Raw genomic sequence first — 21152 nt, forward strand, 5'->3', positions numbered from 1 at the left:
GCATGTTATCGAGCTGCAGGACTTGGTGTGCTCCTGATGCGCCCAGAGCTTCTCTCTGTGTGCACCCCTAGCACGGCCACGGATTTGGGCCTGAGCTCTGTTGCCTCTCCTGCTCCCTTCTGTTTCTGCTGGGTTGTTTTCTCCTCTGATGGGGTTGCAACGTGGATGGTTTTATATGCGTTAGGAAGAGGCTGTCTCAGCGAAAGGAAGTGTTTGGTCCATACAGCCTTGGGGTTTGAGGGAAATAGGGACCAGGACTGGAGGTGAGGATGCTCTGCATCTGCCAGTCACGTTGAAAAGGGGCTCTTGTGATTTTGTTCTTACGTTAATGCTTCATTCATCCAGTCAACCATACATCACCAGTTCAGTCTAGCTGGTGGGGAGGGAAGAGCAGCTGGGTAGCTCCGTCATTAGGGGGACGTAGGAACTGTGGTGTTGTGGCTTTACTTCCTACTCTGAAGCCCAGACAGTGTGACACGACTCCTCCTGTTTACTAAACTCTCTGTGTATCTGCTGGCTGCTCTAGTGGAGAAAACAGGCCAAAAGCCTCACAATGAGGCAGAAAATAGGGCTAGGTAACTATATTACATCTTGAACCCCGGAGAGTAGTGTTTTCCAGGAACGTTTCCCAAGTGAGGAATCAGTCTTAAATCCCCTGCAAATGAATTAATTCTGTACCTTTGGGATGCAGAGAGGTGCAAACACGCTGTGGTGAGTTGCCTGGGATCAAAGCAAGGAGTTTGGGGGGAGGCTGGACCCCCAGGCAGTCAGCTCCTGGCTGCCTGCTCTGCTGCTCCGAGCAGCCGGAGGCTCCGGGAAGCGGTGTGCTGGGCTCCGTGGGCATGGGGACATGAAGGGAGATGGCAGGGCCCCGCAGAGACGCGTCTGTCGTGCAGCAAATGGCTTCCAGAGCCATGCGGCTCCGGTGCAAACCTCCCTCATCAGTAGTAAAATCTGAGCGGAACTGGGGCTTTATCCAAGCGGTATCTAGGAGGCTGTGGGAGCCAGGCTGCTCTCTCCGCAGGGCTCTGGGATTCAGCATCCAGAGAGGCCGGCACTGCCAAGACGTGTAGTGCTCGAGAGGCAGCGTTGGCCAACACACCGCTGTGCCTCTCAATGAGCCATGCGAGCGCTGCTGAGAGCGCGGTGACTTCAGCTCGCGCACTGAAGCTCTCCAAATAGAGGAGGTGCCAGGCAACCACTGGGCTGCTAAGTGAAGGAACAGCTTTTTGAGACACAATACACTCCTAATTTCTAATGTGGCTTTCCTATTTCAAGAGCACTGCTTTGGTGAGTAAGTGGCCTGCTTTCCATCCTGTGCTGGGGAAGCAATCTTTGTGCTGTTCAGCTTGTTCCATCTCATTCTTCACTTTCTGCTTTCTAGGACTGGCACTGCCTTTGCAGTTGCACACGACTAACCTTCCAGACAGTATTTCTTGCTTTGTGAGAATCAACGTTTGATTAATCCAGGGCTCCTGGAGGTGGCATATCTGTTTTTCATTCCCGACTCTGCTAGTCGCTAGCCAATACCACCCTGGAAGTCATTTAGTGTCTCTGTATCTCAGTTCTATATTGGTATGTAGGAATTTTGCGCTGTGGAATTTGAAAACTGTTTTTTAATACAGAGAAGGCATTTTCCCACTACCACACAACAGGACCTCGGGAAGTAATTTTAACCTCTCTGTGACTATTTTCCCCTTACATAAAACCAAAATAGTAATACTTAGTTCTGTGACAAGTATATTCCGGCAGTGCAACATCTTTGATTTCTTTTTATTTATTTATTAATATCTAAAGCAAACATCGAAATCACTTTCACTGGCATGTCCTTGTTATAACATTATTTGCAGCTACTGTGATATTACTGTTCCTTCCCTCTTCCAGTCTAAGCTGGGTTGGATACTTTTAATGGGATAGACAAGTAACAAAACTAGTTAGGAGGAAGCTGAGCCTTAACATAAGGTGTATGGTACAAATGGCTATCTTTACTGCCCATTTCCTTCTGAGAACCAGACTTCCCTCGTATTTAGTCTTTAACGTGGACAGGTCTAGAACACCTGCAAACACAGGAGCATTTAAGTCTTACCGATGTTTTACTATATGTATTTGCATATATGCACACTTCTCTGAATCACTTTTTATAATGCTTTCATGCCTAGGTGCCCAGGTCACCTAAGATATATTAAATAGGGGAGAACAATTATTAAATTTCATCTCTGGAAGGCTGCATCTGTTTGGCAATCACTTGCAGATTGGCTTCAGAGATTATAGGTAAAGGTCTCTTAAAGAGAGGCAACTGGAGGGTACAGACTGGCAAGGCAATACTTTACTGATATCTATGGGTTCTTGCTTGCATGCTGTGGAGTATTTAAATAAAAATAATGGTTAAAAGCAATTGTTTTTAAAAACTGGTTGCAGTCACAAGATATGCAAGCTTAAAGCTCTGTTATTTTTTCCCTCATTATTTTAAATTTTTACGCCCTTTTAGGGACTTCAATTTCACCTGCTTACTCTCAGTAACAAATGGGGAAGGGAGGAGGAGGATGCAGTTGCCACATTCCCCTGATCCCCTGTGTTACCTGACTGGGGCTCAGACAAAATATAAAGCCATCAGTGATTTTTCTCCCAGCCTTGCAGACTATTAAACCAAATGGTTTTTCTATGTCCAGATGTTGTCTTCCCTGGCTCCCTGTGTACCACAGCTTCACTGCAGATACATAATTCATTATATGGAAAGGCACTGTTTTAATCTAATATTAAAGAGGCAGCAGCTCAGCAGGTGTCCCCAAGGTAAGGAAGGCAGCATGCTGCTGACAGCAGCTGCTAGCTTCAGGCTTATCAAGATTTCTTTGTTTTGAAACAGAAGCTGGAAGGCTTTTTAATATACCACGTCACTGGCTGGGCAGATCCCTGTCTTCTGGCTGTTATCCTGCCTTTGACAGCAGAGACAAAAATTCTTGTAGCGTGAGGGCTGCATACAGTTCAGTGCTCTCAGGAAGGAGCCGGGTGAAGAGGAGGAGGCTTATGAGGCAGATGCACCCTACTGTCTGCTTGTGTTATTCTCAGCGTGCCAGCTGGGCTAAGTGCGTCTGTGGAGCTGGCCCACTGATGTCAACATTGTCAAAATGGACTTTCTGCTACTGTAAGCATAAAAATATCCAAATACATTGCCTATAGAGAGCATTCCAAGCAATGATGCTGATATTCCACCAGTCTCATCCAAGTGCTAGATGTCTGTGGCCTAAATCTGTGTAATGAGATCTGACTTTTATAGCTATTGTCACTCTGGCAAAAGCAGCCAAACTGGCAACCCTGGAGTCTGAGTAGTGCAATATGCAATGAGAAAGGCTTTCCAGTTCCTTGAGACATCAACTTTGTTGTCATCTGTGCCTGGATGTTATACAATAGACAAAAAATATTCTGGTGGGTTTTCCCCAGAATGTGTGGGTCCTAAACTAGCACGTGTAACAGCACAGGGTAAACCTGCCCATCCTTTTACTTGGTCTAGGAAAAATTCAGCCTGTGGCTTGTATGGCTTCCAGGTTCTCTATGGAGACTTTTCTTCAGGTTTTTCTTGCAGTGGGGCTTGTTCCTGTGACTTGTAACGTTTCCTCGACATGTGTCTCCTTTTTGTGTTCCTTTGTGGAAATTCTTCTAGTTTACCTTGTTAATAAACAGAGCTGCTTCTGCTGTGACTATGATGTCGCTTTGGTCAGCAGCCTTTGCTTGAAGCACAACAAAGACCTACTTGTCTGTTGGCACTCCTGCAGTCGGTGTTTTGGCTGATAAGTGGCATGTATCGCTGCAAATCAGGGAAGAGTATAAGATAGTTTGGAGGACCTTCTGGCAGTGTGTTGTACCTCTTAGGCGTCAGCACACTTTGCTAAGAGATTGTATGTGCTGGCATAGTGGAGAAGTTTCTCACACATCAGGATTTCCATTCAGCCACCTAACCACTCCAGAGAAAACCTCCCAGCACAGAGCGCTCAGACAGAAGTGCCATGCAGGTATGGGAAGACCATCAGAAGTTCAAGGATTTCTGCATGAAGGTCGTAACTTTCCTGGAGTTTGCCCCAGCCCACAAGTACAGACCTACAGCTGGGGAAGGTCATACAAGCCCAGAAGCAGGTTGCTGTTGTCTGGAGGAGCTGGAAAACAACAGGTCAGTGGCTGAGGGCTTTGGTGTCCATGAGTTTTCTGCGCTGTGGGAATGGAAGCTTGCAAGGCAATGCTTGAGGCAATCCTGCAGTGCAGGTTGAAAAATGTGAATAGTTCCAAACTATAAATGTGCCTTTACAAACTGCTATCCTCAGCTGTGCTGAAGCACATCTGAGCTTTATTGTGCCTCTACAATAGGTGAGCAAAGGTATGTGAGCTGGCAGAAGAGGCAATACCTGTGCACATGCCTTTGGCCTAACCTGTGGAAGACTTGGAAGCATTGAGATGGGATGCAGTGGGAGGGTATGTCTGTAATATCCCAGTGTGCTGTAATGGCAGTGAACGCTGCAGACAGGGCTTCCACTGGGAAACCCGCTGAGTCTCAAAGGACATGATCTGTGCAATGCTCTCTTGAATTTCATTGGGAACAAATCCACCAACTGAAGACATTTCTTTGGATGATTTGTTGTACATACAAGGCTCTTTTCATTTCTTGTTGAACATCTAAATCAGCGTGTTTTTTGAAAAGTGAGGTTACATCTGATAATGATTAACCACTTCAAAGGAACTTTTATGGACTTTTTGATAAAGCTGTTAACTGGGATGAATTTATCCATTTCCACTGGGTAGAGAGAAGCAGAATTGATTTTTCTAAAGCATTGTTCTGCTGGCAGTTCACTGACAACTGTCTGAAAGCACAAAGATTTGAGGCCCCTGCTTTGTGCATCAGCATAACCTCAATTCCATTAGCCATCCACCGTTGTGTTCTGAGTGGCTGCAGTGCTTAGCCCAAGTGACAAGAACAAATTGTCCTTTTTGCCAGACACCACTATTGCCACAGTAAAGAGTACTGTGTAGCAGTCACGTTTAGAAGATTCATTGGGTAACCAACACTTAGCGAGATACAGAAGGAGACTGCTATAAAACTGCTATTCTGTGCAAACTATAGCAAGACTTGGATCAGGATATCCCAGAGCATTATATTCTGACTTAGATCAGTACTGGTATCATCTACATTGTCTTATTGTTAATTGGGCAAGGTTGTTTTCCCGAAATTTGTCAACATTTTACAAAAGGCTTACAGTATATATTCTTTTGCATTTCAATTCCTTTCCTGCGTTAATGCAACAAATAGCTTCATTTTTGTGAAAACAAAGTCTGTAAGTGTTGTGTCCTTAATGATAGGCCGGGTATTTGCTGCTGCCAAAACTGTGCCTGTAAAGCTTCAGTCACTTCACTGAAGAAAATAACGTTTGTAATTGGTTGGCTTGGATTTCTGAAGAACTCTGTATTCAGTCTGCAAAGAATCTGAGCCTTTGCAGGCTTAGCTAAGAGTGCTGCTGTCTACAGCCAAAGCCGTACCAGCTGATGGTTTCACCTCAGTTCTCCTTTGTTCAAAGTCCATAGCTTTGGCTAAGATGGCAGCAATATCATCTTTGAAGACTCCCTCACTGTATTTTTAAGTTTCATAGTGGAGTTAGTTGCAGAGGAAAGAAAAATTAGGCTTATGAGGTGCAAGGGGGAAGAGGAAATAGTTGTAATGAGACTTATTTAGAAGGCACGGGAGCAACTTCACTCCTATCAGTGAGCATACCTGGAAAATGTGAACGCAACAATCCTGAAAGAAGTTAGGTATTAGCAGCAGTTGGGTATTATCTTTCCAGAATGAAATTTTCAAATAAAAATAGATCAGATTTTGCTAGTCTGGTATTGCGGTAACTCACTGTTCATCAGGATTTAAAATTTCCCTTGACTCTTGTCTTCAGTGTTAAAGATTTGAAGAAATTTATGAGAGCTAGAAAATTGCTTGTGGTTGCATGGTAATGCATAAAAATTATCCAGTCATTTCCATTCAGATATTTCAAAGCATGAAGGATCATCGTCTTTGGTCAGGAAGGAATTTCCTCCCTTATAATAGTGTGTAAACATAACCACAGTTGGAGTATATAATTTGATACATTCCTCAGAAGTGTCTAGCACTTGTTGCTTTGGAGAACCACGTTGAACCATGCGACCTGCTTTGTACAGATGTGCAACTATTTTCTGAGTCTTCTGTGCATGCATTTGTGATATATATATATATATATATGTATATTTTGTACCTTCAAATTCATAGCTGTCTTATTTCAGATACACCTCCTGAAATGTGCCTTACATGGGCTGGCGCACACCTTCTGCCACTGGGCTGCCCTGAATGGAGCATCTCCATCCGAGTGCATGGTTTCTGCTGGCCTCAGAAGAATTCATTTCCCTTCAGTCCAGGCCAGAGACTAGTGAAATGATCAGGAGGTTACCATAGCCTGGGCAGTTGCACACTTCATCACTTTTAAGGATTGAGCTTGTTGTAGCCTTCTAGATTTGGAATATATTGAGGAAAGGCTGCAAGGATCAGTTTTCTGGAGTGGGAGAAAGAAGGATAAGGGAAAGCAAATACCTGTCGGTACAAGGCTGTCCATGTAACATACTGGGAAAAAAGCTTTGCAACCTGGTCTTTCTCCCCCTTCTCATCAATTGCCATCACCACCACAGATTTAATTTTGTAGTAGGACTGGGGTGTTTTGGTTTTCTGGTTTGGTTTGTGTTTTTTTTTTTTTTCAGGGAAATGGCTTTTTTATTTTTTTCTAGGACATCTGTACAGAGGGAAAGAAGTTGTCTTTCTATCATTCTAAAAAAGACACTTCGTGAGATGAACAGCTCTCTAAGAGCTGGTGACATCAGACAGATTTTGAAGGAAGGGTTTGTGCAAGTGGAAGGAGCTGAACCCCAAATGTGCCTGGGCTCCCAACACCACCTTTTCCAGTAGGAACTTTCATTTTCTAGTGAGAGGCTGGTGCCAAGGTGCCTGATACCTGTTGCTTGGCAGGCAAACAATGTTAGCATAGGCCACACTGTACCCTAAATTTGTCTGCTTTTCAGCAGGTATTGTTTTAAGACAGTGACCGTGCCACTGCACACTGAGAAGTCCAGCTAACAAGCTGTTACTTCTGCTGTGATCCAGGTTTGGAAGTGAACATGTTCTGTCTGCACAGTAATTTCCTATTGGGAAATATTATTTGAGTTGAGTCACAAGGGTTTAATTGATTTGAGCATACTGTCACTTATTTGACAGTCTAACACCTGAAGCATCCTTGGAGATAATTAGAGTGCAGGTGCTCTAGCATTCCCACTCAGGATGAAACACAAGTCGCAGCAGAGGCAAAGTGGTGTCATGCTGCTCCCAGCAATTGATGGTTTAGTAGTTGCTCCTCGTGTTAATTATTGTTGATCTATTCCTATTTGGAAAGGTTCTTCTGACTTCCTAAATGAGCTGTGACTATGTTGGAGACATTTCATCATTTGCTGCTAGCTAGCAGAAGCTGGTGCAAACAAATCTCAAAGCAATAACAATACTTGTGTTTATAGGGATACTGAACAGACCTGGGGGCGTTTCACAGGCTCCTGAAACCTCTCTGGCTAGGGAGCCAGCGTGATCTTGATTAATGGCAATTCCTCTTATGGAGCAAAGTAATTGTGAGCAGGAGCTGGAGGGAATGGTGCCTGAGCTGTGTTGGTGCAAGGGAGATGCTACGTCCTTGAGAAAAATAATGTACCTAGAGCAGTTGCATATTATGCCTGGGCTCACCTCAACCCTAAATATTGGGCTGCTGCAGTAGAGGTGGCCTTCCCATAGCTGTGAATTCAGCTCTAAGCTAGGACTGGACATTGCAGCCACTTTGAGCAGCACATCCCAGGTGGCATAGCGATCTCCTCACGAAATTTCAGATTCTTGAAAACAAGGAGGTGTGGACGCATTAGAGTATGATTGCAATACATGTATTTTTAATACCAGATGTTAACTTAAAAATGGCTGAGCCTTATTTATTTATTTTTTTTACTGAGACTTCTCACAGTTCAGCCTAAGGCAGATAAAGCACATCAAAAAAATCAACTTAAGTAGACTTAAACATTACAAAGCACTGAGCAAGAGAAAGCTTTATAAGCAGGGGTTTAAGGTGGCATTTGTGTACACTGCTACTTGCTCATCCTATAAAAGCACCTAAAGTTGTCCTTCTCACTTCCTTTTATCTTGCATCTTTTTTCTGTTTGCCAGGGCACTTCGCTTATGTGACTGTGACATCAGTAACAGCATAGGGCATACCTGGAGCATGGGTTTGTTTGCTTCCAAGGTTTTGGTTTATTTGAAGTGATTGGTAGCATTAACCAGTTCCTCAGTTCAATAGATAAGTCTAGAGTAATACAGATGACATATCAAGAAAGGAATCTCCAGGCAGGAGTTGAAATTAAAACAAAAGTCAAACTCACCTGATACATTATTTTTTTTATGTCTAAAAGGTCAAAGATTAAACCAAATCTTCATTTATTACTTGTACTTTTATTAATCATACACCTGATCCTGACAACTGAAACAGAACACTAGCCTTAGATTTTTAAGAGTTTTCTGTAGCCTGTGTGTCAGTACAGAAGAGCTGAAGTGCCTCCGTTCATGTTAAGTCTTGTCAGAATTTTTGCATAAGAAACCACGATTCTAAGGTCTAATCTCCTTGCTGGTGCCTCTTTAAAGTAATTTAATGGTGTCTGAAATGCACAGAAGTACTCGTTTGAAACCGCAGAAAGGATCTGTTCTCCCCCCAGTACCAGGGCCCTTGAATTAGTTTATAGATGGCACTGACGTTAGGCTGTTTATCTGCCTTTGTGTTATTCTCTGGGACAAGGTCTAAGATCTGAGATCTAAAAATCACTTAGTGACTCATGAAAATCCTCTGCTAGAACTTTTGAAAATTTGATCATCATCTACTTGTAATTATCATTAAACCTGTGGGATTTAAAAGCATTTAAGGAAATTAGGCATTTGACTGAAAAGTCAATGAGAGTTTAGAACACTCTTGTTAGTTCTGCACCAAGAAACTTTAAACCATGTCAATTTATGAGCTGGCCTTGCTCTGCACAATAAAAGCAATTTAAGATTTCATTTTCCTCATTGCCAAAACCAAGTGAAAGCTGAACATTAGAATCCCCTCAGACTGATTCCAAAATGTGGAAATAAAACATGTCACCTGCAAAGGTGCATGTTTCTTTAGGAAAAATTGAACTGAAACAGAATAAATGGGTTTTGATCCAAAGCTTGTTTCTTTTATTTGCACGCTGTGTAATGCTAAATCCCCAGACTTTATTTTTCTTAACTTTATAAGCTTTTTAAAAGGTGATCACAAGTTTACTCTCAGCTTCTGCATTAACTTCCAACTTGGATATCCCATACATGCATGGATATGTGCCTGTATCTATAGATACAAATACAAAAAACCATGGCAAGCACATATCACTATTTACTGTACTGCTCCGTTTCTCTGTCCTTCCCTTGTAGATCCTGTCAATTTTCCCTGATCCAAGCACTCAAGCATCTAATGACCTTTTACTTATTTTGCTAATATTTTTTGTCTCTTTTCATAATCCAAAGATCAAGGCTATTTTTTTCTTGCTGTGCAGATTCCCCCTAATACAGTTGCCCTTTACCTTGACAGAATTCATCTACCTCATTTTTCACCTTCTTTCATTATCAGGGAGATCTTAGAGCCCTGAATCTGATCCTCACCTTTAGGACAATCATGAAGAGTCGGTCAGGGACGATGAATCATTGCAATTGTTCTCAGCTGCTGGGTGCAAGTTTTTGTCCATTTGTCAAGATCTTCGTTGCTGCCTGTCTGCAATCAAAGGCTTCAAGTCACTGCTTGCTTTAGCACTGAGGGCAAGCGTTCTTTGGGCCTTGACTTACCCATCCACCAGCACTTTCATAACTCACCCTTGGAACTGCTGTTTGCCTCCCCACACATTGCAGCAGCATGCGCGTGGCCAACTCAGTTTCACCCCTACTGAAAACACCACTGCTATCCACACCAAAGCATTGCAAGCATGTAAATATATACACATACACAAGCATTTGTAGTTTTGTACATTTTTGGTGGAGTTGATATAATGACAATACCCAAGCACATCAATAAGCAGAACTATGTAAGAAATGGGAGAAAGGCAAACCAGATGTGCAGGGGAGGGAGGGAAATGGTCTGAAGAGAAAAACAAGTTGCCAACTTCAGCAGAACCTGACAGCAGCTTCATCTGAGGACATAAACATTCCTCCTTTTACACGGAATGGGGCAGGATCATCTACTGGAAGTCCAGTCCTGCTTCCCCTGATCTGTTTCCATACAGAGAAAGGGGCTGTAAAGCTTGGATCTGCAGATGTTGCTCTTCTGAAGGTTAAGCTTGTGTGAATAAAATTCATGGCAAAAAGAATGCTTCCAAGGTTTCCTCATTGGAAACAGCTGTTATAAAGGGAGAGCTGCAGCTGGAGGGCTGTTCTGGGCTCTTTGAACAGGAACACAGGGCAGGACAGGTACATGTGGCATAATGGCAGCCTTATGCTTTGCACTTCCCCGTGAATGCATACCAGACTAAGGATGGTCAAAAAAGGAAGAACTTTTGGTAAACAGGGCTTTGAAATATGGATTTCAATTCCTGCTGCTGCTGCAGTGCTCTGTCAGACCTTCAGCCAGTTACCTAGCCCCAGTCTTTCAGTGTTTGATCTTCCGTGTTCTGGGCCCTGGAAAGAGCTGAAAGAATGACTTACTAAGGCCTAGGAGGTGGCACGCTACTCCGAGGTGAATGCTTGCGGCTGATGCCATCAGCAGACAGCTCCAAGGCCACGTGAAATGCAGTTACACAAAACACCCGAGCACTTCGGGAGCGATTCTGTCAGCTTTGCTGGGAGAGAGAGCACTTGCGCTCTGCACCTAGCAGCCTTGACCTAGTCAGTTCCCTTGAGGCAAAATACCTACCAGTATCTATAAAGCAACTTTGCAACGGTACCTTGAGGTGAGGGTGGCAAAGCATTGAAGTCTGCTGCCCTTTTGATGGTGAGCAGTAACAAAACAAGACCTTTAATCGTTCTCAGCCATCACATTTGCTGTATGCACTTGCACAGTCACCGTCAGGTTTCCTAGTCCTGAAGTTGTTCGCTGTTTCTGTACGCCTGTGAGGGAGGCACGTAGTGCTGCCCGCTTGTTCTACAGATAGAGGTGGAACCCAGCACATCTCATCTGATGCCGCAGCTCTGCAGCAGGGTAGGTGACTGAATGCAGGGTGCCCTGGTCGCAGGTTAATGCTGAAGCTGCTGGACTACTCACCCCCAAAGTTAAGCTCCCTGCTTCTACCACGTGCATTGAGGTGCTGTGTTTGCAGACAGTTTTATTTTTTCCTCTGGTCTGGAGCTGACAGTGTCTCTGAGCAGAAGGGCCGGAATGTCTGTCCCTGGCAATCCTGAGCTGACAGAGCAGGCCTCTGAGGGCTAGTCTCGTTTGTATGGGAGCATGATTAAAGATGAGTGAGAAATTCTGTTCAAAGGAATAGAAAGCCCTTGTCTGTGTTTAAAAATCATTAGCAGACTGTTCCTCCCTGTTGTGGTGCGGAGGAGCCAGAGCCCTGTTAGCTTTATGCAGCAGCCCTTGTGTTTGTCGGGCTGGAGTCTCCCAGCTGCTCAGGGTGGGCTGCGGCTCCCCTCGGGGCAGGAGGGAGGTTTCAGTGCAGTGTTGGCCTGCAAGCTTCATACTGCTTCGATGGGCAAAGCTAAAATTTTGTATCCAAGCATTTCTAGGCAGAAAGGTTTAAAATTGTTTTCGGGTTCCTAAAGGCCAGTATGTTTGAGTCTGTACAGTGTCTATGTTGACAACTCAAATCTGAAACCCAGAACAAGGTCCTCTTTTGTAGCTCGGCACAGAAATGAAAGCAGCTGTGAATTTCTGGTACAATTCTGGATTTGTAAAGAAGGTGCAGTGGAAGGGAGGTGTGTTTGTTTGTTTGTTTGTTTGTTTTAATAAGATCTAAACATTTGGATTTAGCTGTTTTTTGTTATTCTGACTTCTAAGACTCAAAATCTGTTGGATGCTGCAACAGCATAGAGAGATGCATCTGAACTCCACCCTTCAGGGAGCTCTAATTCTGCTTATTGCCTTGGTGATGTAGTGAAAGGAGCCAGCAGTGTGTGGAAAGGAACAAGATCAAAAAGTCATAAAAGAAAAATTGTTTATATTTGGGTCTGCTTGCTCTGCCACTGCTTATTCATCTCATACTAACACATGAGGACTTCTCTAAGAAGTCCTTCTGAAGTGCATTCTGGTTTCTACACTAGTGTCTCTGCGTGGAGTTGTATTTATCTGCTTGTACTCTTGTGACTAGTCACTACTGACTCTCCCACAGGCAGCTTGTAGGATCATGACCTTGCTCCTATTTAAAGTTTCAGTGGGACAAAGCTAACCACAGAGAAGCTGTATGTAAAGGTTTTGGCAGAGTCTCAAGCCTAGGTTCTGCAGCATGTGCAGGAATCTTTTTCCCATCCTGTTTTTACTTTTTGCAGACTCTAATAGAAGTATAAATATTTTTCCCTAAACGCTTGCATGAAAAATGCCTAAGGAGATTTACAGGGCAGCTGGCTGGTCCAAAGTAACATCTTAGGGGAAGGGGAGTTGTAGTCAGGTCCCCATGGTACGGCAATTCAGGGGGAAGATGCTGAGACACCACTTCTGCACAAGTTCAGTCGGATGGAAGCTTCATCTTTCTCTGCTTGTTATGTCTCTCTTTGCATGCTTTAGTTCAGCTGTTCTCGCTAAATTTGCAGTTGGTAGTTCATTCTGAACTAGGACTCTGCTCTCTTCTTATACTTTGTGGCTTGTGTGGGCAAGACCTCAGCTGGGTCCCTTTAAATTTAAGAACAGGACGCGTGTTTTGCCTTGGCCAAGCGCAGTTTTCTCTGGTGGTGTGGTTCATGCAGCACATGCACTTATGGATGCTCTAGTGTCCTGAAGTAGAGCTAAACAGCCCATTTTGCAAGACCAGGATATATCAGAATTAACTGGCAGCTAGAAATGCCTCAACTATAAGGTTTGTAGTTGCAGTGATGAAGATAACCAAACTCATTGTTGGTAATAAATAAATAAGACTTTAATGCTAAGAAAGAAGCCAAGGGGATGGCTGGAGGTCAGCCAGAAGGATGCATGTCTGCCTGTCTGAGGTGAGAGTGGCTAGTGTAGTACTGCTGGGGAGTGAAATAAAATGAAGAGGTGCCCCTTACAGGGTGAGCTGAGTCCTTGAGGGCCGGTGCTCAGCTGCACGGCTCGTTTCACTGCAGCACTCAGATCACTGACATCGGGTCACTTGGCCGGGCCTACTGTAAAGTGGGATAAGAAGAGGTTCTTGGGAGCAGGAGTGAGGAGACAGCCTGGAGAAAGACTTCCCGTAACGTTGGGCTCTATAGGTAGAGAAAGGAGAGCTGGGTTAAACAAAGAAGTTTTTGGAGTGTTTGGGCTTGGCAATGCAAAGACGTGGTAACCTGGCAGGGCCTGGTCGAGGGCCAACCCAAACCCACAGTCCAGTTTGCCTACTGCTCCCCAGTCTGTGGTACTCAGCAGAGCTGGAGCGCAGCTCGGTGTTCGGTGCCTACCTCTTGCAGCTGTTCTGCTTCCTTATCTCAGGGAATGCGAATCATTGAGCAAATTCAAAAGGGGAGGCTGTCCGGGAGGATGCTGTGAGGAGAGAATCAGAATTTGGATATGCGCAGGGGAAAAGATCCCGGCTTTTGTTTTTTAAGCTCTATGCCTAGTGCCAGGTGGGCAGTCATCTCTGTTCTGTGCTGAAAGGCTGCCTCAGTCTCCTTTGTTCTGTGAATTGCCACAGAGCCCTTCGTGGCATATCTCACACCACACACAAAAAGCCCTTTTGCTTTGCAAATCAGCGTGTGCTCCACGGGTGTTTCTAGGCCGGGGAAACAATTAACAGCAAGAAAAACCACTTCCTTGGCTTGCAGGCAGCTTCCAGTTTGCTCCTTTCCCCAGATTAGCGAGGATTTAGAAGGCGCACGTTTTGTGTTTAAGTCAGTTCTGCAGAAACCACCACGTGCCATTGTCCTGCCCTTATCTCTGAATTGCACGGACAGGCAATCCGGCTGCTCTGGCTTGCAAGCGTGGAAACAGCATGGGCACAACAGCTGAGGTGCTGTCTCTGCAGAAAAGCCAAAGGCAGTGTCCATGGAGATGGAAAAGCTTTAGGCCGCTGGTGATGCAGCTGCTGTGTTGGACAGGATCAGCTCCAACGAAGCTGTTTGTGTGGCCTCATGAGGTTGTGTCCGGCTCTGGGACATAAAATGAGGGGTGAGGGGAAAATTTAAATTGACTGAAGTAAGTGCAGAGCTAAAAAGAAAATGGGAATAGAAAGGTGAAAGTGTTGTAAGCCTTAGAGAATCCTCAAATGACAGATGTAATAGAACAGCTTGAGTGCGCCTGGTGTTCTGGTCAGTACTGCCTGGGATGTTCCACAGCAATGTTAGTGGCTCCTAAAGATCTTGTTTCAAGTGAGAGAGTCAGATTCGTATTCCCAAGTCCTAACTCCTGTTCCAAAACACTGCTTCTGGGATGGATCCAAAATCAAACTGGGTCTCTTTCTATATCAAGACTATAAATTCCCAGGAACTTGAGGAAAGCAGATGATCTTGCAACTTCTGTGTCTCAAACCCTGACTTGTCTTACGATTCCCTTGGTCCCTCTCAGTGCCTCAGCACAGATATGTGAAATTCATTTTGAGCTCCTCCTGCAGGGTCTTACAGCCTGTGATCTCCCTTTGCTTACTGCTGGGACAGCAGGCGCAACATCTCCAAGTTCCCACACTGGAAATGCATGTTTTTTACTTCAGCTTTGAAGTCTTATCAACCTGCTTTGTGGGTGCTGCAACATATGACTAGGAATTGTGCGTAAAACTGCTCAATTAAATAATTTTCACCCAGAATCTTGGTGGTTTTAAACATTACTTGTTCTCTTCTGGGCTAGATGCTAAAAGAGATTTGTGTTTTGTCTTTCAGGCGGAGCAGGCGACCGGGAAAAGATGCCTGTCAATCATGAAGCTTTCCTGCTTATGGCTAATTCCCAGAATGAAATGGAAGATTGGGTGAAAGCCATCCGACGGGTTATATGGGCTCCATTTGGTGGAGGTATTGCAAATAGCTCACATGCACATAAATTAAAACATTTGCCTCAAGGTAAAACATATTCTTGTGATACTAGGATATGTGTAACACTGTAAAATCACTGAGATACCTAGATAAGCTCTTGATTATGTGAAGTGTTTTACAGCATGGAGATTGGGTTGGTGTATTTTTTTTTTTATTTTTTTGCCAGGATGGAAGGTAATGAAAGGGGAGGTCACATCCAAACTGTATAACTGACTCACAGTCAAAAATGGGTGGTAATAACAAACATAACACGATTGCCAGTGCTAAGTTTCTTAAAGCTGATTACTGTGTATTCTGTGGATCTTTCTTATCCTTATGGATGTAAAGGATTTTGTCCAGTTATCTCAACTTTCCACTTCAAAGGCAGATGCCCAAATTAAACCTCTACAAAGCCAGAGGCAGCAAAACTTTTTAATTGGTTAATGTAGGGCCTGGCTGAGAAGGCAAAGCTTCCACTAGCTTCAGTGAAGATGTAACCTAAGGAAGAACAACAGGGTCAGGCTGAGAGAACACCTGTAAGAGTACAGCTGTTCACAATCCTTGTATTTAAAATGAACAAAAAAGCCAGACTCCCCATTTTGATACTGTACTATGAGCTTCAAGATTTCGAGTCACGTTCTTAAGTCAGGGGATTAGATAGGAGATGTTTTTGCAGTCTGACACAGACCAAGGGTTCACTGCTGGTAGCAGCAACTCCTGGCTTGGTACTGAATACTCCAAATGCTTCAGTGCTACTGATGGAGTTCATGCAGATGGCGATATCACGTGCAGATAGTGATATCGTCTTCTTTTGAGAGGTACAGATAAAAAGTGCTGAACGAGTGTTTGGTAATACAATTAGTTTGCCAAAATGAAGTTACTGTTTTTCCTGGATCTAGGGGAAAAAAGGTGACCTTGGTGCAACTGAGAGAGGCTGAAACATCACAAGGTCGCTAAGAACACCCAGTATTTGTTAGTAACTTTTATCTTTTTTTTCACTCCTTTAAGTGGCTCTTGTGATTTTGACTGTCTGTGTAGCAGCAGCATTTGGTTTGTCTGGAAAAGATATAATCTCTAGTGATGATGTCATTTTTTCCTAGGCCCTCCTTAGCAGAAAGGGTGTATATACAAAAGGGCAGCTTATACCTAATTCTGAGAGGTCCCATGAAATTCTCTTGTGCCGTGGGTAGAACAAGCTCTTTTCATTAGCAGAAACTAATTTACGCTGAATTCTCCTCAAACATGAGTTTGAGCTTGTTTCACTTTCCTTCTAAAGTCCCGTCCACAGCAAGGGGTCTTCACACTGAGCTCAGTGCAGATCCCTGCAGTCTGCAAATCCGAATTGGTGTTTCTGTGACCATTTATAGTGGACCTTACAGCATGTATTTTATAGCATTTCCATGTGCATCAAACAAATGCTGTGAGGAAAAAGGACACAGTCAGTCATGGCAGATAGTATACACTCCAGAAACAGACTCCTTCTTTAGGGTTTAGGGCATGATGTTTTCGGCGCTGCTGGTATCTGTACAAATTCTGCTTCCTTTTTTTTTTTTTTTTGGTCAGCATTTGTGTTTTGTCAGCTTCTTGGAATAGTTCCAGAACAAGCATTGTATTTAAAGTATTAAGATAATAAACAATTAACAATTCTAAGATCTTAAAAACAAAAAAATATGAGAATGGCATAAAAGCAGAGATCAGTTTCTTTTTCTTCTTAGATTCTTTATGGGGGCAATTTTGTCCCAGTTACCTGCTCTTTTTCTCTACCTCTATGCTTCTCTTCAGTGGTGAAGTGTAAAATTTTGACTTCCCTTTAAATGAGGGCAGATGGTCTTACATTTGAGTCCAGTAACTGGAGAGCTTTAACAACTGTATGAAATATCAAAAACTGTAGAACGTTGAAATCATGAGAGTGTGGGGAGCAGGGTGACACAGGAAAACAGCAGCAGTTCTGTGCTGTTTTCAGATGCTGCAGGTTTGATTCAGTTCCTGTTGATGTCAGTGTAAAGGCTGCTGCTGATGTTGGTGAGAGCTGGCTTAAGCTATCCTGTAGAAGAGAAAGCACAGCTGGAAAGAACTGCAGTTGTGTGTTGAGGTTTTCCCTCTACCTGTGGATCAAATCTACCCAAGAACACGGGTACCTCCTGGGCGGTCAGCCTGGCCTAAGCTCTCTGCCCTGCTACTCAAATGCACGAGTCTAAAGCTAGCTTGGCTATGTCTGCTCTGCTCTGTAGTCAGTGCTGCATGAGCAGATTCTTATCCTATGGTTTCATCACTCCTCTGAGCCGACTGTGTGCTAGCTGCTGTCAGCATTGGTCTTTTCCCACCTTGCAGCCATGTGTTCCCACCACGTTTCATTCTGCTAGTGCTGGTGGTTATACAGCTGCGCAGAAGGAAATGACCTGGGAGAAGAAAAGGTGGGGGTGAATTAGTTTTGGGGTGGGTTGGCTCCCTTGCCCAGATAAGCAGGCAGCTGCAGGAACAGCAGTTCCAGCAAAATGAGGGCAGTGGGGGAGAGATGGTAGGGTGGAGGAGGGCATGCTTGTTCGTTCTGGCTGCAGCCCACACTTAAATAGGCTTAAACAAACCGTGGAACTGCATCCTCAGTCCCTCTTCACAAAGTATTTATAGGATTGTCAATAACAAGGAAATGGTTAAAATATCAAAACCATTGTTTCCAAAAGGATTTAATCAGTTTGGGGAAATGATTAAAACTATTCCTCCTCTATCAGAGTAGAGCAGGGAAGCTTCTGAGAGTGAAATCCCAGCTTAGCTCAAATGTGGGAGGACTGTAAACATAGCTGTCTCTGTTTTAATTGAATAATTTGAACTCTGCATTGCTATCACTGCTAATTTGAGAGCCAAGTCTTATCTATCGACACTTTTTAATATATGACGCTAAAGGAATGGGGGTGAGGAATTATAAAGCAGGCTTCATTATTAATATGTAAATATCCAGCCCTGGAGAGAGTTGATATGGTGTAAAAATAAATCATGCCAAGATAAAAGGGGAGTCTTAGCCACACTTTAATCTTCGCTGACGTATTGAAGAAACTTATAAATCAAAAAGGTTGAGGGTATCTTCTTACGTGTTCATGCGGGCACATGAACTATGTTTAAAGGTGAATAGCAAAGGCTTTTTAAAACAAAACAGAAAACTCTGCAAAGCTGCTGAGGATCCCAAATCATTTATAGGAGACACATTCAGGCCATATGGAATGCATGCGTTGAAATACATTTCAAATGTGGCCTTCAAATAAAATCCTAGAGTTCCTGACTTTTTTGAAGAAGAGCTGTCTTGTTTATGGAGAAAATAATTTTGAGCCAGTTTTCCTAAGTTTCAGACTTCTGAATTCTTGAGTCTAGTCCACCTCATTCAGAGTTGAGGACTTTGTAAAAGTGAGATCTGAGAGTACGCTGTATGTTTTGAGTTTACGTCTTTAGGAATAGGGTTTGTTACAAAGGCTTGAAAGAAGTGCATTTTGGAGCACATTCAGACAGAGGGTGCTTAAAACTGTTTCTTCTGATCCTTCTTACCTCCACGAGGAACAGATTTTGCTCTGAGTTTACACCACTGAAAGTTTATCTGGACAGTCCCTTTGTGCCCTACAGCTGTGTTGTTCTCTGCCTGTTTTCTAATGTGGAAGCCTTTTGGCAGTGCCATAGTGCTTCCTGGCCACAAGCTTGGGAGGGAGTGAGCCTGCCAACATCCTCTGAAATTGGATGTGTGGAAAATGCTGGGAGTAGTACAGTGGAGAGAGGGTCTTTCCTCGCTCTGTAAATCTGTAGTGTGGACTGTACCTCTAGCCTGAAGAAAAACAGCTCCTTTGAGGAGGTCCTTTGCCATCTATTTACCTCTTAGCTTTCATGCCTTCTTCATTTTTGTCTTGCATAAGATTTAAAACATAACGTGTCTGGGACTGAATTTGGGGCCACAGGGTACAAAAGTTGAGTTTTTGGTGCCTGAGCTGAAAGCCGTGAGGTGTAACATTCTTCCTTGTAGCTCAGCACATGAACGGCACGGCATGGGACAGAATCATTTTGTGTTAATCTTGTGCTGTGTTTGTGTTTGTTTCCTTCTGTTTACTTATCCTTTCTTGCCATGAGCAGTTCCTTGCTCCTCTGCCAGAAATGCATGTCACGGCCCCTTTCTCCATTCCTTTATCCTAATTCCTCCTCCTCCTCCTTATCCCAAGCTTTCATCAGTTCCTTGTGCTGGAGAAGAGGTAAAGCAGTTGGAAGGGCTGTGCTTCCCTTAGGCAAACAAGGAGAGCTTTACCTGTGACAACGTAATTATTCTGAAGGAGTTCCATGAGCAGCTTCTTTTCTGAGGAGGAATAATTCTGAGAAATAATAACTTTTTAACTGGAGGGCTCTGAAGAAGTGTCCACTGGGGACTCTACTGGCATTAATTCCAGTCCACTCCTCCAGATAGGTAAAGCCTGATATGTGAATTCTTTCTTTTCTGCCAGAGAAATCATGCAGAGGATGTTCTTGCTGGCAATCAGGGCCCTGTGCAGACCATATCTTGTACTAGGGGAGAGCTGAGAACCAGAGGAGGAGGCTCTGATGTGTAATTTAAAACACATCTCAAAGTCATTATGGGTAATAGAGGGATAGCCCTACATAGGCCTAATTAGGGATCCTGTTTTATATGAGTAAATGTCTTTCAGATACCATCTGCATGAAAGCAAAATGACTGTTTTGAAGGGTCAGATGTTGTTATTAGGTGCATGTCCACAAGGATGCTAGACTCTGATGGAGCTAGGATATTACTCTAAGTCTTGGGAATGTGGGGTTTACTGTCTCCACCATGGGGATTTTCCAGTAAGACCACCATGAGCATAGAATTATATTAGTGAATTTAAGATGCTAAGATACCAAAAAATTGAAAAGCACGGAGGTGAGTTCTGTTGTCTGCCCAGTGTGAAGACTGAGAACGGTTTCTGCTCCCTGTCTCATTACAGGGCTCCACCAAAGTGGCAGCCTTGAGACGGATTTCTGCCTGGGCTTTGTGGAGCCCCTTCACTTGGTGGCAGGGTGCAGGCTCCCACAGGTGTGTGGGGAGTGGCACTCGGTGTTTGTTGTGCCCGATATGTGCTTTTATCTCTGCACAGAGACAGCTGGCGCCTGATGCAGTTTATCAGTGTTTGCTCTTCAGTGTTGTCTCATGCTGGGAGATGGGCCCAACCAAGGGGAGAGAAAGAGGAGGATGATGGGGGTTACGAGTTCAGATGTCTGGACGAGGGGATGCATGAATCATCCGTGAGGAAGTGCTGGTTAGCTTTACCCCAGGCAGAGGTGTTATGGACAGGGGTTACACTTCTTGTGGATATAGAAACTGAGACACAGAGCAGAGTTGGGAGTGTGTCTTGCCGTCTGAACTGCCCATAACAGAGAAGTTTTTAAAATTCGAATTTTAACATCTGTTTCAGACATCTGATTAAGTTCTTTTTTCTGACTTACCTCATCAGGTGTATCTGGGGTTTTTATTGCTGCTTTATGCCCAATGTATTCTATCACCATGACATGGCCTTGAGGTAGGGAAAGGCTGTTGTCCTCATTTTTTGTGAAGGAGGAATTTGAGGTATTGGGCAATGAAATAACTTGCCTGAGGTCACGCTGTCTGTAAAAGAGCCACTCTGAAGGCATCATTCAGCAAGGCAGATAATAGAATCACAGCCCTGGACCTCACGGGAGCAGACTCTTTGCCTTTTCAGGGATATGCTTGGAAGAGTCCCATGGGATATGGTTCTGGAGAAAAGAAGGGTCCAGCAGAGCTGTTTGATTTTCAAGGATTATATCCTTCAAGCTCAAGAACAGTCCACAATGATGTGCAGGAAATCAAGCAAAGGTAGTACAATGCCTACGTGTATGAACAATAAGCTCCTAACACAGCTCAAACTTAAAAGGGAAGCACAGAAGCATAGAATAAGTGAGAACAGGGACAGGTGACCTAAGGAATATAGAG

At 43.9% G+C, this 21152-nt stretch overlaps 1 protein-coding gene across 10 annotated transcripts in view; it reads left to right on the plus strand.

The window, feature by feature from the left end:
- Positions 1–21152, plus strand: part of ARHGAP22 (Rho GTPase activating protein 22) — a 151310-nt gene that overhangs the window by 90715 nt on the left and 39443 nt on the right. For 9 of the 10 annotated variants that reach the window (XR_010832988.1, XR_010832989.1, XR_010832990.1 and 6 more), the window contains one exon: positions 15056–15232. Coding sequence is in view for 7 of the 10 variants with exons in the window: in XM_067000974.1 (XP_066857075.1) it covers positions 15056–15232 (177 nt within the window). In the remaining 3 variants the exon portion in view is untranslated. The remainder of the gene's footprint in view (positions 1–15055; positions 15233–21152) is intronic. The other variant, XM_048069294.2, reaches the window with a different exon arrangement.

The sequence above is a fragment of the Anser cygnoides genome, chromosome 7 (assembly GCF_040182565.1).
Source record: "Anser cygnoides isolate HZ-2024a breed goose chromosome 7, Taihu_goose_T2T_genome, whole genome shotgun sequence".
NCBI lineage: Eukaryota > Metazoa > Chordata > Aves > Anseriformes > Anatidae > Anser > Anser cygnoides.